Consider the following 17,566-nt stretch of genomic DNA (forward strand, 5'->3'; position numbering starts at 1 on the left):
GGGGAATAATTTAAATTTAACGAACCGTAAAATTACGTGGTATCTGTTGAAGGAGGTAATTTTATTAAACACTATCGTTTTTGAAACAATCGTTTCGGTCAGACCATCAAACGCGATCGGAATATTAAAGCTATTCGTAATTTTCCAGTTCTAATTTAAATTGACATCCTCTCTTTAAATCATTTTACAAATCGTACTGGTGGCAGTATACGATCTAGATAATCACTTTCAATTACAAGCTCTAACACTTTTGTCTTACAGAAAAAAGAATAGAACGTAAAATTATACTCGGTCGAGTCATAAACAATTTCCGACGTGAATACTAAAAGATTACGAAATAATAATTGAATAACAATGATGAGAATAGTTCAATTGAATGTCAATTATTAAGCATGATGCTATTGAGGAACGTGTCATAAATTGATATTAACCTGGCCTCTGTTCAGCTATAATCAGAAATAACGATGATGCTGATGGAGAAGCAGGTACAGTACCGCAAATATTTATTGCATCATTTGAATATTAAACACGTTAGCACTTATACCTCTTGTATTATTAGCACCAGGAGAATGATTTGAAACAAATATTAAATTTGCAAAAACGTGTATCTTACTATAGCCAAAATAAGTTGAATACGAATCATTCCATCAAACATACTATAAAAATCGTACGTACTACGTAAATTTGAAAGTGATGCAACGAACATATCCACTACTGTATATGATTAACAAATTTCTTTATATTATTCTCAAATATAAAAACATTTTCAACAAAGTGAGAACTTTATTCTGTCGATTCAACACTAAAGAATCGTGGTATCGTAAAAGAAACGAAAGCCCGATTGAGTCAAAAGAACATCAAAGATCACAGCAGTGTTAAGTAAAAAATGTAGCAGATAAACGTAAGCTTTGAAAAAGAAAACGAAAGTTCTTTATGACTGAACCTACAAAGAAACAGCTACCATTCTCCGTTATCGTTTCCCTAAATTTTCTATTGCTCCTCCCTTCTGTTTCACTTTTCGCAACGTTTCGGCAAAGTCGACGGGACTGCATACACACACCTCTCGCGCTATAAGATCACGGTAGACGATCCCTTTGCTTAGACGGCTACAAGCTGGCCGGGATACGCCGCTATCCTGCGTATATCACGAATATTTCTGCCCCGTTTGCGATTACGGCATGCATCTCCACCAGATCGCCTCGTCCTAGCTGGGTTTACGAGGAGGAATGAATTTATACCGAGAAATTTATCCGACATCGAGGCAAATCGAGCGACGGCGAACAAGACTTTACAGATTTCTCCGTATTTGCCCGCCTTCCCCCCTTCAGCCTCCCTCTTGATTTAGGACGTAATTGAAACGCATTCGTGCGGAGAGTAATTCGCGTGGCCAGATTTTATTCTTCCAGGCGGTTCGCCGGATTGGATTTTAACCGGAGCGAATAGCGTTTTACCGGACGACTTTCAACCGTTTTGTTTTAACTTCCGTGGAGATCGCTCGAGATCGAGATCCAACCGAATATGGTACTTCTTACTGACGATCTGGAATTTAATTATTCGTTTCACGAATTTATTGGTTTAATGATATTCTTCTTCTAGGGTCTCACAACGGAAACTTAATTAATGATAATCTGAATTGGAAATAGTAAATGGTATTAAGTAGACTTAAACTAGGCCACAGGAAGCTCGTATATTCATATCTACTCTTTAAATCTGACCCTCCTATGTGGAAATAACCGTGGTGTATATTCTTTTAAACTGTACTAACAATAAGTACAGCATCCGTCGTTCTAAATTCTAAATTCAGGAAATTTGGAATGAAAATCTCAAGGACAGATGAACATTAAAAGTTTTCTCGTGAAAAGACTGAGTTCTATATAGGAAGTCCCCGAAATCGTAATTAAGAATATAATATTGTACAACCGGTTAACCAAACCTTCAATGCGTTAAAGTAAGAAAATAAAATGAAACTACAACGCACACATAGTTTGACATGACAATATAAAACCAACTGTAGCTCCAATGTCTTTCATATTTTCCGACAAATTATTCTTCTTTCCGTTCGATTTAAATGTAAAACTCTCTGTCCGGGGTAAACGCACGACTACGAAAAACCTGCTCTTCGGCTAAATTCAAGTAACCGTGCAATATTTTCCAAACCCCGTGCACCATCGAAATCTCTGCCCACCGTGACTCCATCCCCCCCCCCCCAGTTCTCTCTTTCGTAACATTCGAGCTTCAAAGGGAACAAAATATCGTTAAACCGAGGCCGAGTACACGAATCGCTGATACATACGCGGCGGTCTTTCTCTTTGTGCGGCTCGCCAGCCACACGCTCACTCTCTCTCTCCCTGCGGCTCTTCGATTCTCTGTTTGCCTATCCGTGAATTCATCCCCCGACTATCTCGGAACGCCATCGACTGATCTGAATTTCAGATTCCACGGTGCCGGATAAGTAATGCTCGGCCCTGGGAACGTATGATCTGTCAACGTGAGCGCGCGCGCCAGTAACGAATATAATTTTTTCGAGTGCGTGTCGCGGGTTTTCGAACGCCGCGAGAGCACCCAGTGTATGCAACGTGGCGATGATAGATGCGAATACCACGGCGCCGCAGCCTCGCCTTTGTGGCTTCGCGTTTCTCAATAAACCGGGAATGAGTTACGAGCTGTTAAAGGGACTTTCGGAGGATTAACTCTTCCTGGGAGCGACGGGATCACTGGTTTAATCCTGTGACCGCTCGGGGGAACCGCTCAAAATACTCGCCACGGATCCACGGTAAATATTTTGCTTCTGCTGGATGGAAAGCGTTTAGGACCGTTGGTTTTCTGGGCGGTGGTAATCATTGCGGTGTTATTGTATTATTTTTGAGGTTCGATTTATAGTTCGCCTTGGTTGTTTTAGTGGGAGATTTATTAGGTTGCTGCGTGGTGAATGTTGTTCCTTAGTGCGCTTCATTTTGGGTATCCAATAAGGGAAATTATCACATATTTTTGTATTATACACGGTGAGTCACTTAACTGTACTATTTAAATTTATTAATTATTTCTTAGTAGTACAGTAAATATTGGATGAGTGTTAGATGGCTCCTCGGCACTGAACATTAAATATTTAATAAACTAATGGCCATGTGCTGCTGAAATAAATATCATTGGCTTTGGAATTCTGAACTGTATCACTGTGCTGAACCTGATTAAAAAGTCGACGTTACATGTGGCGACCAGTCCTTGCCAGTGCCGAGGAGCATTCGAACACTCATCGAGAATTTAGTGTATACATATACTATTAATGAAGTAATGTACACAGTAACAACATCGAATTATTAGACCGCAAAGATATGTTTGCAAAAATTGACTCCCGTATCAAGCAGACAAACGCTGTATGGACTTGTCATAAACAGAAGTTGCATAATTTTTCATTGAAAAATATCTCGATAATTATTAGTTTTGGACCTCATATATTTTAACAGTTTTTTATTCAGCTTCTAAATCCAATTTTATTCTAAACCCAATAAGATACATAAGAGAAGAAAGAAACTCCTACCATTGCTCTTGTCTTTATGTTCTACTTTATAAAATTTCATTTTGCATAAAAATCGATCTTACACAATTAACAATTGTACGATCTTGCGATAACACACTCAACCAAGTCGATTGCTCCGAAGAGGCAACAAAATATTCAGGTGTCATTGGCCCTGCCCCGGGTGTACGTATACACGTGTCGAATGGCATTTACAAGAGCGAATGAACGCGGTCGTACACCGATATATCGGTGCACATGAAATTCATGCATCCCGTACCGTTAGTCGACATTCATTGGCTTCTTCATCTCCGCCTTTCCAGCCAGGTTCTCGATCGTTTTCTCTCTCCTCTGCCTTCTTTCTCCTCTTTCCCGCCTGTCTTCGTCCTCTTTCCGATTTTTCCTTCTTTCCCATGTTTTTATTCCAACCAGAAGACCAACTGGTTGCCAATAAGAGAAACCTTCCTGCTCCTTCGTGTTGCTTCTATTTTCTTGGTGAGCGCCGGTTAGGCAGCGCGCGCTCAGTTATGTGGACTATAACGGAATCGGTGCCGGGTTAAATTTAACCTTGTTGCGCCCGGTAGTGACCCTGTTTCTGCGCACCCTTTCCGGAATCCTTGCGGAATGTTTAACGTGGTATCGCTGAAACATCTTGTCGACGATGCGAGGTACGCGCGTTTGACACTGGAGCTATCAGCGAAGGATGTATTTACGAAATTCAATTCTGTAAAATATGAAGATCAGACGGGGAAATCAGGGGAAGTTGATTTTTTTTCTTTCATGTTTATTGTCATCTGATAGCTAAAAGGGAGTACATGTGTGACATAGATGAAAAGGAGAACAACCTGTTAGATCTAAAAAGATACAGTAAATTCTCGATAAATATATGGAAGGTCCTTGGCACTGACAAGGAAAGGTCCTTAGGTGTAACGCTGACTTTTTAATGAGGTATAACACAGTTTGGATTTTTGAAGTCAATAATATTTGTTTCAGCAGCATATGGCCATTAATTTTTTAAATATTTAATATTCAGTCCCGAGGAGCCTTCGAACACTCATCGAGGGTTTACTATTTGCCTTTTAAAAATTGATGTACATGGAAATAACATAACAAGTCCGCGTGGAATAGGGGAATAATTTGCTGAGTCCGCGGAAAACTCAATTTTAGAAGTTAAATGACAAATTAAGGGTAACCTAAGAAGTGATTGATTGGGCAAGTAATTATTAACAGTGGAAAAAGCTGGTAAGTCCATGCAGTTACGAAAAAAGCCGAGGGCATAACTAATGGTCTAACTAAACTGTCACTACTTTTGACATGTTCAAGAGGGTGATTAATCCCAGAACCAAATACAAACACTGTTTTGGTAACATGGAATTGATCGAGAGTGTTTTGAACTGTAAAATTGCTCCCCTAGGAAAAGCGGAAAATGTCACTAATATTATCCCCCTGTGGTTTTCACAGAATATAACATAGCTTGATGTAAATTACATAACAAATTAAATGTGAACATTCATTCCAATAATAACACTTCCACGATTTCAGTAATTGTAAGTCAAAGTATCTGAAGTCCGTCATTTCTATGTGTTTGGTGATTTCGTGTTAACATCAAACCTATCGAATACTTCGACATGCTAAATAGGGTACAAACATTTGTCCAATAACTTCTAATAATTATACAGTGCTACAGCGTTGATTTTTATCGTGTCTAATGGCAAACTGTAGATAATTATCTGTCACGTCACGCAATCGAATTCTTAATGAACTTCATTCATTCGTGTCACTGTACGTTTCTTTCAAATATTTTTCCGCCTACCTCAGCTTTCTTTGCACAGCATTGGTACCTGTAACTGGTTCGAACCGACTGACCGAAACGGACTTTTACAAAATCTCCTTTTGTCTTTCGTTGCGGAGAGTCCGCAACGGTTATACGTGATCTGTTTACCGTGGTTCGAATGGGGCGGAGCATAAAAAAAGGAGAAAAAAGAAGGAACACCAGGAAGTGGAAAGGCACTTTTGTCACGGACAAAACGTTTTCAACGGGCGCCATTGTGCCCGGGAGTATAACAGTCGTACTTGTAACGGTATTGCCTCGAATCGAAGTACACTATTCGGTTCTGTTCCATTTGATTTCATAACGATCCATCTTTTATTCGGAAACAGGAAGCTTGACAGGTAATTCTGGCCGGTGTGTTGTGATCGATATTTCATTGATACCAGTCGCCATGAAGTTTTCGTCGTTGACTATGGGCAGGCACACCTTGAAATTCTGGGAAAATATTACGAGAGGTACAGGTTGCTCACGGAGCAATGGCAATATTTTCAGTTGCGATGGTAACGGTGAAATTTAAGATGCTAAATTATGCACAGTTTCACAAACGTTCTCACTACTTCGCAGTTTATTCTAATGTATCTGAACCTGGCAGTCTACGTATTTTTATGGAAATTTAGATTATTGTAGGTTATTTTATGAAAATTGAAATCAAACTGGAACTTATTTCTTTCTTTAAAGACTGTGCAGTATAATATTTTTTCTGATATGCAAGAATACCCTAACTATATAGTTTCATGAAATTTACAGGTACATTTTACATTACGGTACTGTTAAAAAGAATTCTTGTAAATATTAATTAGTAAAATAGTTTTTACGTTGTAATGAAATTGCATGTTTCTATACGTATCTTGTAACATTTTAGGAATAAGAGTTAATTATAGAATATTTATTTCATCTAAGAAAAGTACTGTGAAAGACAATAACAGGACAATTGTATTAAACGTTGATACATGTCAATCAATGATTCAACGTGTTACCGGTGGACAGTGTAGTGGACAAATTTAAACATTTTGTAGAATTTTTCTTTCAGAATTCACCTGCGAATTTTATGAAATTCTGTAGAATCATCCTGTACAGTGCAACATTAAAATATGAGTCAACTTTTTCTATGTACAACACAAACGGAAAGCATAATATGTTGGTTCCCTTGTGATAGCAAATTTTGTCTAATGCTCATGCTGGTAAAAAATAACACGACGTTCCGACTAGGCGGTGAGATATTACACCATTACTTCCCTGCTACGTTTATTACACGGTTGCAACACAACACGACGTAACAATAACTTTTCTCATTTCCTCTCGAAATGATATTTTCTATGTATGGAATTTGTGAAGTTAAAATTTTCGTGCAAAGTTGTATTATTTCTAAACGAACTAATAAATAATATATAAACATAGAATAATACATATTGCAATGGCAAGAAAAGCAGTCACACAACCGTATAATAATTTCGTATTAACTTCATTAACAGAGTGTCACGATATTTCGAAAACATAATCATCATTTACCTTTTTCTGAACATCACCACACCATTTTTTCCCTGAAACAACCTTCGAGTCTCTTCGAGGTCCCTCTTAATTTATTCCAAAAATTACGGATCAGAAGTACCCATTCAGAAACATTTTACAAGGCAATTTATTCGGTGGAACGTTTCGAAATGGCGGCCACGGCTCTATCTCGTCCGATAGCGTGTTTAAATCCTAATAAATTCGTAACCTGGAATGTCGTTTCCTCGTTATCTAAGCTGCGAGCGGTTTGACAAAAAAATTTTTTCCTCCCGTGAGCTGTTCCCCGAGAAAAATAGGGCTATAAATTATTATTGCCAAATGGCTTGGGAGGCCTGGTGGTGTTAATATTGACGTACGGTACTTCGAGGTATTTTTTCGGCGCCCGGGAGGTCAAGGATGATGTGCTTTACGAGGGAACCGGTTTTCATGAAAGGATCGCGGGTAAATTCGCCGGCTCGCGTGGCAATTGACTGGAACTGTTTGCAGTTCATCGTACCGTGGCAACTCCATTACGTTGTCAGTTGTCTGCAATTGGTGAATCAAGAAGGTGTCCACCTTTCAAATCTTCCGTTTAATAACAATAATTAGTAGAATCTCGGCAGTGTTAATTGTGAAATCTGGAATCGGATAATTCTGAAGTTTGGAACTTTTCTGTTATAAAGTTAGAGGAGGTGGTCCAAATACAGGCCACGGTCATATTAAAGGCTTCACCATAGCGGGAATACTGTGAAACTACGACTCAAAAATGAAAGAAATTTATTTTAACTTTATATACATAAAGCAAACAAGTTTTAGAAACATTGAAGTGTTACATTTTAAAAACTTTCAACAAGTTCGACAATAAGTCCTGAAGCACAAGTGGTAGCCCATATTTAGACCAACTATAAATCCTACATAAGCTTTTCGTTCAATTGTTATTATAGAATTCAGTACTCACCAAAGTTCCTTGGACAGATTAATTTTAGAATTAAATCCCATTGACACTGAAGCTACAATAACTTCATAAAGGAATACCACTTCTGAAATCATGAAGATCTAGGAATTCGAGCATAGTAAATATTAATTATTTCAATTGAACAAACTGTATAAAAATAATTCTTCTACCGATTGACGAACCAAAGACTTTATTACGTTAAAAGTACAGTAGAAATTTCACTGTCCCCTATACAGTTACACATCACACTACGAACACACTCCAAGCAATCATAAATTATCACATCGAACAATTCCCGGGAACTTTTTTCGTTACCGTTTCTCGATTACACGTGTTCCATTTCGAACCAAGGAGCAGTGCTCTCGGCGGAATACCGTGGCGTAATGCACTGGACATAATTCAATGGATCTGAGAGATCCGGACATTATGTGTTTCCGGGGACGATCACCGGCGGACCAGGAATTTCGAATTCAAGTCAGCGTCGACGCACCGTAGGGACCACGCAGGTCCAGTTAGCTCTTTGACCGTGGCTGCTCTACCGTTACCACGTTCCCGGGGCAAATTACGTAATGGCGATAAGCAAAGACACTTCCTGCCCTATGACCCGAATCGTTATTTCGCCAGTCGGAGGATACGCGCCATTATCTGACTCATGCGAGGTCCTCGTCGTCCCTGACTTCTTCCAACTCCTATGGTTCCGGAAATCTCATTCCAAGTTTGAATTGTACCGTCCTCGTTTCCGGCTGCTGTTGCTACCCTGAACGCCCGGCTCGGATTACTTTTGTCTTAATTATTATATTCGGATTACTTACTACGAACGCCTTGCACCAACTTACAATTTAACTTCGGCGGAAGCAGCGATATCTAATGCAAAGTCAGATAAACTCATGTGTATTTTTTAATATCCTTGATACTGTGCTTTTTGACAGCTTATTAACGTGTCCGTTGTTAGATCGAATACGTTCGAATTCTCGATGGAACTAGTGCTCTTTCTTGTTTTATTATTTTTTAATTTTATGAAATTTATAGTTTTGCGTTTTACCTTTCGGAGCATATACTGAAGTTTAAATGTTCATTGTGGGTAGTTAGTATGTTAATGGAATTTTTTACGCCATGAAGCCCACTTTTCATTAGATAAAAATGATACTCTGATAATGTAATTTTGTAAATTGCTACGGAAAATTTAGTTGTTGAATAGTAAACTTTTGGCTGTACCTTGTTATCAAAAGGTCGATTAAATAAACTCTGTTAGGTATAGTGTTATTCAGAAAAAGTAGAGGATTACAATTAGGACAGCCTACAAGTTTAGTCAGTTACATTCTGAAATGGCTAAATACTTTGCACCCATATATTATGTTGATGAAGATGTTGAATGCTTCAGTGGTAGTAATGCCATAATAATTCAGGATAGATTATTAATAACTAACAATTAAAATATTTATGAAACTTTACCCAATAGAAAGGGAACTCAACGAATCAGGATTTACCAACACTTACGGATGTCTCAGGAACTTAGTCTACGAAAAATCAACTAACAAAGACATAAGTCAACCTGAAATTCCTGTTCTTTATTAAACATTTCCCCGTATTAAGAATAAAATAAAATTATTCTTAAATATCCACAAAGTTTCTTATCTTAATTGTGCTTTACACATTCAGACTTCTCAGCTTTACATACCATATTATATATTTTCTTTGTTTCCTATTCTTCTATACAATCTCTCCTAACACCTTACCAACTACTCCCCAGTTCAAGTAACAGTACAAAACCCCATAAATCAGCAATCACAGTGCAATTCCTGCTCACTGTACCCAACAACCGACTCCGAGTGCCGCATTAACGGTCATCATCGGTAAGCTTGACCCGCAGTCATTGGACTTCCTTCCCAGGATCCATCGAAATTCCACGAACCAGTTCGTTCTTCCTGGTCTCCGTTCGCTCCACTTTTCGACCGGCAGGGATCATTACTCACCCGCGAGGCCCGTTATTAACATTTACCCATGACCGATTTGCTCGTTTTCTGGGTGGGCGGGAACAGCCCCAGCGACAACGGATGATGGATGTCCTCGATGGATCTCACAGGGCACCGTGGCAAATTGTCCACGGTCTTATTAGCCGTGGTCGCCTAGAATTTTGGTGTTTTTGGGCGTTAATCGTCGTCGTTGTCTGGTCCTCCCGCCTCGCAAAACACGCTCCCGTTGTCCCGAAGTCTTGAGATGCCAGGCAGTCTCCGGGAGACACGGTAGGCAGCTAAAAGGCGTCGCCTTGAACGCCTGGTGAAAGGAGTTTCTGGTCTTAGGGGCGGCGAGTGGCGGGGAACGGAGGGAATTTGCAGGAAGAGATAGACGCAGGAAGACGGCTAGATTCGTCCTCAAAGCTGGAATGCCGGAGGCGTTCGTATACATCGTCTCTTGATAGCCCGCACCACCGTGCACCGCGACTCTCGTTATTCGTACTCCGGTATCCTTCTGGAGAATCCTGTTTATTCGACTATCTGTCCGCTATCAACTGGCCGCAAGTTTCCGGTGACATTGTTTCGGTTTACTTTTCAACCATCCCCGCGTCGCCTTCTCCTCCCTGGCTCGCTTGTTCCCATGTTTGATAGTTGAGAACGGGGCCGGTGATCTCCTCCAGGACGAAGTTGTTGGAACTGGACGGAGCTGGCCGATGTTTGGCGCCCAGGAGTCTGGAGCTTGGAAATTGTTTCGGTGATGGCGAAAGCTAGAGGGTTTTTAACTTGTCTGCCATGTTTGGTGGAATAATTTTGTTAGTTGTTCAATAGTTTTGAATTTCTGACCGAGGATCGTGGTTCGGTGTTTAGGGGATCCGGATTTCATGGGTTTGAGCGGAGTTTCGCGCTTAGGATTTGAAGCTTTTCGCGAGTATTCACTGCTGAAGAGTATAGTGTGCTATGTTCAGGAAATTAGAGAGCAATTAGGGAAACATTTCTTGAATGAACTATAAGTAGACTACGGATTTTTATGCAAAATAACATCTTATAAAGTAATTCATAATGATTGGAACAAAAGCAGGCATTCCATTGTTCTTTTAAGTATCTTATTGGGTAAAGAATATAATAGAATATAATAAAATTGGACATAATATGAATGTCTTTTAGTGACCTTCGCTTCAAATAAAGATTTTTGAAGCCGTCAAAATGAAGTTCGAGAATAGCATGTTATAATTTTATATTTTAATATTTTGAGAGACCCATAGATGGCTTGGTGTATTTCAATCATCTGATCCAATGAAGAAAATTCAAAACATTTATACTTTCATCAATAGTACTAAATAAATTAAGGATCTCATGCATTTAGCAACCTCAATTCACTCAAATACAATGTATATTCTGTTTTACCAGGAAAAGTACGTATTAACATACCATCCAACTGCGTAAATTAATTGAATTTGCATAAAGATTCAGAGTCTTCAAGGAAGTATTATAAGTAGATACGTAGAGGAGCTTTATTGTAACTTGTTAGAAGTATACAAAGCTCACAAGTTCTAGAAGTGTGCAAACTTTTCATAAATCGAAGGCAAGCATCGACTGCATTCCAAGATCGAAGGTTGACTTCCATTCATGCAGAGGGAATTAATTCGTCGTAATGACGTAATTTGATGAGATCATGCTCGTTAGCACTCACCAACGTGGCTGCCAATCGATCAAGGCCTGATGAAGACACGGCTGGACCGCTCAGATTCAAACAGTTGCCACTGCGTAGGTCATTATTTTTAAATTAACACGATGCAGTCATCGGAACTGGATTTACTGGAAACATTATTTACCACTTTATATAATTTATCACTTCGGCCAATATTATGCTGTTGGGGTGCAACTACTTGTATTTAGTAACATTATAATTTAACACGCTAAAGTATCTTATCGACAAAAGAATGAATAACGAATTTCGTGCATGGATTTTCCATAAGTCTCTTCTTCAGGTGATACATACTAGGTATACAATGACTCAAGATTGTAATTTTAGAATATATGTTTAATTCTTCTTTCATCTTTTCTTGAATATCAGCCTTGAATCTGAATGTCGAGAACGATTCCAAGAAATATATTTTATGTATCAGAGAAACCAGTTTTAAAGCTGGAGTAATATCTTTTTATTAATAGTTGAATGAGATTCTTCTGGTATACACTTCTATTATCATAAAAGTGTAAACGTATTAGGGAAGCGTATAGCAATGAAAGTTTTGGTCAAATATATGTAATCTACGGTTTATTTATCTCAATAGTAATTACTTTAAAGTTAATTACAATTATTTTACAAAACACTTGAATTCACATAAACGTCCACTGTTCAGTGAAAACTACAGTTTCACTACAATCAGTGAGAACACAATAGAACGAAAATAAAACAGACTGAAATATATACAAGTATACCCTTACAATCGCAAAACATCCCAGGCCAGTTCAGTCTAGTGAAAGTCCCGAAGCAACAATAGACTATTTAATTGTAATTCGATAAATACGAGCAAGAATGCACAGAATCCTCTTTCTCTGATTGCAGAACATCCTGGAAAAGTTCAATCCAGGAGCGAGGCAGCTGATCAACGCCGGCAAAGCATATTTGAAGGCCCTTCATGGTGAGTGAATTAAATTGAATCTTTAAGAGAGGGGTCTGACAGAGGCTCGGGGACAAAAAGAGACGCGCTCGCGAGACAAATAGCGAAAGACGAACGATCGACGAAGTGGTCGTCGTGGGGGAATGGGGGTGGGGTTTCGGGGCCAGGGGAGTTAAAATGAAGAAAGAAAGAACAAACGAGCCTGGAGTGAGCTTTATGCCGTCTCCTGGGTCCTGTTTCAGGATCGAATTGCCAGCTCGTCAGAATTGCACACTAGAGGGGTGTCAAGTCGTCTATTTCATTCTTTCGCCCGTGTTCCCCGTGTGCCTGTCACCGTACGATCTCTTTTTTCACCGTTCTTTTCGACCTTTCCGGTTACGATCGATCGTTCGTTTCTCTTTTTTTTGGGTGGGTGGGGAGGTCTACCCTCCGTTGGATCACCACGTCCGTCTCTTTTCACGGGATGCGTAAACAGGGTTTATCTCGACTGCCCCTCGGTTGCTCATTCAATCAAGCACTTAAACAATTCTTTTTTTTTTTTTTTTTTCGAAGACCATTCGACCGACGAAACGAAATTATTAATTCCCCGGGAATTCTTGAAATTTAGAACCCATTCAGTCGTCGCCGTTACATACGGTCACGTGCGTGTAAATATACTTTTTCGGTGGATGATTGATAGAATGAATCTGGGATCTGTAGAAAGATTTATATACTCCTAATTCTTTGTGCAATTAGTTGTTGAATTTTCTAACGAAATAGTTTCATAATTTACCCAATCTTCGATGCACAGTAAGAGTTTCTACTTAGTCTAGTACTAGTCTTCTACGAGATTAGAGGATCTCTTATCTTTCCTTTATTGTCTGTAACAATTTTATATTTGGTTTATTTTATAAGTAATTGAAACATTTCTTGACCTATACAAATTTTTCAAATATTCTATTTAACCCTTTAACGCTCAATGTTGTTCCGGTACAACACTCATTTTAAGAGTGCGTCAAATTCTGTCACCGGTTAATATGTAACTTTTGTTAGCAAGGACTCGTAGTTTCACTGATGTCAAGTAGATCTCGATGCTTTGAGTCGATAAAGTCCAGTATTCCCTCCAAAAAAAAAATAAAAAAAATTGAAGAGAATACGTCTGTTTAATATCGATATTCTCCATTTCCAAGTAACAAGGTACAACATATATATTTATATCAGTCGCATAATTTTAAAATAACGATTTATGAGTCTGGGCGTTAAAGGCTTAAGAATCTGTAATTAGGCGCGAAATGTCACTTCAGCTCACTCCATTTTTCTAGTCATAACTTCAAAAGGACAGTTATCTTACTCTCGTAATCGTCTGGTCATAAAATTTCCAACGAATCAACTTTAATTTACTATGAAAAGAGTGCTCTCGTTGCCATTAACTCATACCGGACATTAATGTCGTGTTCAGCAGTTCGGCGACTCCAACTGTGAGTAATTCGATTTTCCACTCTTCATGGTCGAATTCTTTCCTCGAGAAACCTCGTCGTCCCCATTTTTTCGTTTCCTCTCATCGCGACCACGATGATCGGTCATTTTGGCGAATTAACCTACTGGCCTTGAAAGCGTTTCCGTCACCAAGAGCACCGGCCAAGAGAAAGACGCGATTCTCTCGAACGAGATTAATACGAAACAGGTGCACCTTACAGGTGAATTATAACGGAACTCGTGATCGATACCTAAAATCAGAACAGACGGTCTTTATTTCTTTTCATTGATTGCATTTAACGACGGTATCTTGTTTCTCAATAATTCTGTATCATTTCCTCTTAACCAACAATCCGCCATTTCTCAATACAGCGAAGATATTGCAGAAAGTGGGTTTTTAAATGGAATTCCCTGTTTGCCTTTATTTAAAGATATTTACGCTCATCCCGGGAAAGAAAGTTTCCGTTTCCCTTCCAGCAGTTTACACTCTGCTCTTCGAAGTTTCCAACGGTTAATCTAATATTTATTGAACTCTGAAACTTGCCTCTTTTGTTCCCAGTTGCTGTAACAGACATTCTGTACCCTTGCCCTGCATACCTCGGACTTGTATTAGTTTTAATGATATTGGGAGCTGTGTTCTGCAATTCACTATTGTCTTGGAAACGCTGCTACTCTGTTATTATTGAAAATGTAGGAGCTGTGTTGACGGTTGTTACTGGATGCAGATGTAACTGGATCGAATGCAGTCGTATAACAATTTTAATAAAGCCTAACATAGGCTCTACTTTCTTTTGTAATTAGTTAAATGGTTGGCAGAAGAAAAAAGTTTCTATTTAATTCTAGTTTTGGTAAATTAATCTCTAGAAATATAAATGTCAAGAAACGCTCGCAGTTCAACCATCACATTAGCCTTGATTCATCTTTGCGTGTAGACTTACAAAGTTTATCGCACCTGCAGATATGTGAAAATCAATAAAACGTAAGCATTATCTAGCTTCGCGACGTCTGTAATCTCACTTTCAATCTGATAAAACATTCCATCCAGAAAACGAGCTTCTCTTCAGCTCTCTGTTTCCTAAACAGTATTATCCTGTGAATTCGCATTAATAACGACACTCATCAGACAATATTGCCAACTCGGTCCTTCTTATAACATAAATCTACAATAACGTTTATTTCACCACATTAATTAAACACATAAAAGTAATACAAAAAATTTCTGTAATGATTATTACCGAATAAGCATAATAAAAGTATCCCCAAACAAAACGCTACATATGAATTGATAGAAAGGATTTTCTTTGAGGGGTCTATCGATTGATATCTCCAAGTTCAATTTGGTTCGGGGACACTTTTATCATGCTTATCCTTCTATACCCTTTTAGTCCAAATCTGGGCCCAAAATGACCCACATCTTCAGACACACCTACCCTATTTGGGCTACAAATCACAGCACCAATCGGAAAATAGAATACTCGGACTCAGCCAAAGAGAGGACTCGTATAAGAGGGTGGTTTGTACCTTCCCCCAGAGGGAAATATTTATCGAACCGTCGATATAGCCGGGTGTTACCAGCCGCACAAATGCCGAGGATTGTTTTCCGTCCATCATTCGATGTTCGCTAGAGGGGGAGGGTGGCTAGTACTCCCGTCTCTCTAAATCTCGGAGCAAGCCCCGCGGAACGCAGTCTATTATGGCCGATAACAAAACGTCACGGAGAGCAGAATCGTTATGGAGCAGCGAGAACGGACTCAGTGCGAATTCGAGCCAGCTGGAAAGCTCCGACTCGTAAGCGGAGCTTAAATCTGGCTTTGTCACGGTGAAAGCGCGCACACGTGGAATCACGAGGTGATGCTTGCATCGTGGCCGACAGGGGGTTGGGCGTGGGTGGGCAGAGGGAGAGGGTTGGGGAAGGTCTATGGCGTTTCCGAGCGATCGCGAAGGGGCGGCTGAACGGGAGAAAGTGAAGGGGTGAACGGGCGAAGGGTCGCGGGGGGAGGGAGAGTGTGTGAGCATAGGATTAGCGAAGGGTGACGCGTGGAGGAAGAGAGAAGGGGGTGAAACGTATGGAAACAAAGAGCAGAATGGGATTGGGTGAGGGTAAAGAGAAACAGGTGGAGGAAGGAATAAAAAGAACCGCGTGCGTGGGAGGTCAGTGTGAGAGGTGAAGAGCTTGGAGGCGGAAGGAAGGAATTGTGGGGGATGTGAGAATCCGATTACGCCATTTTAGGTATTTAGTTATTTACTAATTGTGATCACTGTGTGTATAACGTGCTGTTATATTCAGTAGGTATATTTGTTATTATTATTCTTCTAGTTTGTGATTAGTAATAGACAGAAATAGTACACTTTCCAGAACAGTTATGGCATTGTACAATACAAATGTTGAAAAATGAAATGTTTATTACTTCTGGCACCTCTTCGTGTCGAATGTATTCTTTTCAAAGAAGCCTTAATATCTTACAACGCTACTGTTGTGGTATAGCTCTTTCTTGCAGTGGACCCTTTAGTTGTTGGAAAGGTTTTTCTAAGAACAAAACTACATATTGGTATTGTGTGAGAAGGATGTTCATTTATGGAACGTAGAGCATTGAAAATCTTCCAAATGTTTTGAGCAGTATATTTTCGGAGAACTATTCATTTTATATAACAGAGATCAATGGTACAAAAGAGATGGGCATAGAGGAATATGAAGAACTTGGATAACAAAATTTACGGTTAAATGAATTAGTGGGTGTTATAATTATCTGGAAAGGGATCTTAAAGATTATTGAAGTCTACCCTTACCTCTAGTAATGACCGAGGTATGAGACCAGGGACTATGATTAATGAAGTGGTGCTGAAGTACTTTATGATTTGATAAAACTATTCTTTCATTGTATACCATATATTTTAACACAGTATAATTATAAATCCACCAGGAGTAAATATAAAGTGATGGATTCAAAATTCACTGCACAAATGAAAGCAATGTGACAGGATTTCAGACTTGATTTCGGCGATGAATGGACACCTTATCTCTTCCATTTTCCAGACGCACCAGAAGTTCAGATATGAAACGAGCTATTCTGACTCGTAACTTCGACGGTATGACGCTCACCTTCGTTCCTTTGTAACAATGGAGTGCGAACTTTCGTGTTTCTGGGTTCTAGAATTAATCCACGACACTTTCTATCTTTCTTAGCAGCCCGCTCGTAAATATCTTCCTTAAACGCTTCCTTTCCTCGCGTATTTACTCTGCAAACACACCTAATAAATTCTCGTTGCACTCGTCATGCCTTCGCAAATATACGTACCGCCATGGAATTTCCGTCTCCCGAAAGTTTATATCGTTCTACGATCTGCAACGACAACGTGCTCTGTTGTCTTAACTGTAAAACGAATAGAAAAGAATATTGTATTGGACCGGAACATATTCCGAGTTTTTGAAAAATAGTATTTTTCGTAGGAAATACATATAAATGAAAAATAGAGATAGGTTACTTGTTTACACATTTTTCCTGATTTGTTTTATATTATTTGTTTATAATAGGAATACCACTTGGCTTTCTATTCAGCACATAAGTTATCGAAGATTTTCGTTTCTCTTAGGAAAACTAAATTTCCTTCGAAGTAAAGGGAATTTCGTGTTTCGAGGTCTCTTTTTTCCTATTGGCTCGTGAAAAATTAATTCCTAATCCCGTTAACTTTTCCTCCAGTGTTACCACCGCCCCAAAGTCCTTAGGAAAGTTAAACGCTCCCTTTGCC

General features: G+C 39.2%; 1 protein-coding gene across 1 annotated transcript in view; it reads left to right on the forward strand.

Moving 5' to 3' along the window:
* Positions 1 to 17,566, forward strand: part of LOC107193986 — a 191,445-nt gene that overhangs the window by 50,781 nt on the left and 123,098 nt on the right. Inside the window, exon 2 of the mRNA XM_015583534.1 lies at positions 12,310 to 12,385. Coding sequence (XP_015439020.1) covers positions 12,310 to 12,385 — 76 coding nt within the window. The remainder of the gene's footprint in view (positions 1 to 12,309; positions 12,386 to 17,566) is intronic.

Source organism: Dufourea novaeangliae, unplaced genomic scaffold (genome assembly GCF_001272555.1).
Source record: "Dufourea novaeangliae isolate 0120121106 unplaced genomic scaffold, ASM127255v1 scaffold21, whole genome shotgun sequence".
Lineage (NCBI taxonomy): Eukaryota > Metazoa > Arthropoda > Insecta > Hymenoptera > Halictidae > Dufourea > Dufourea novaeangliae.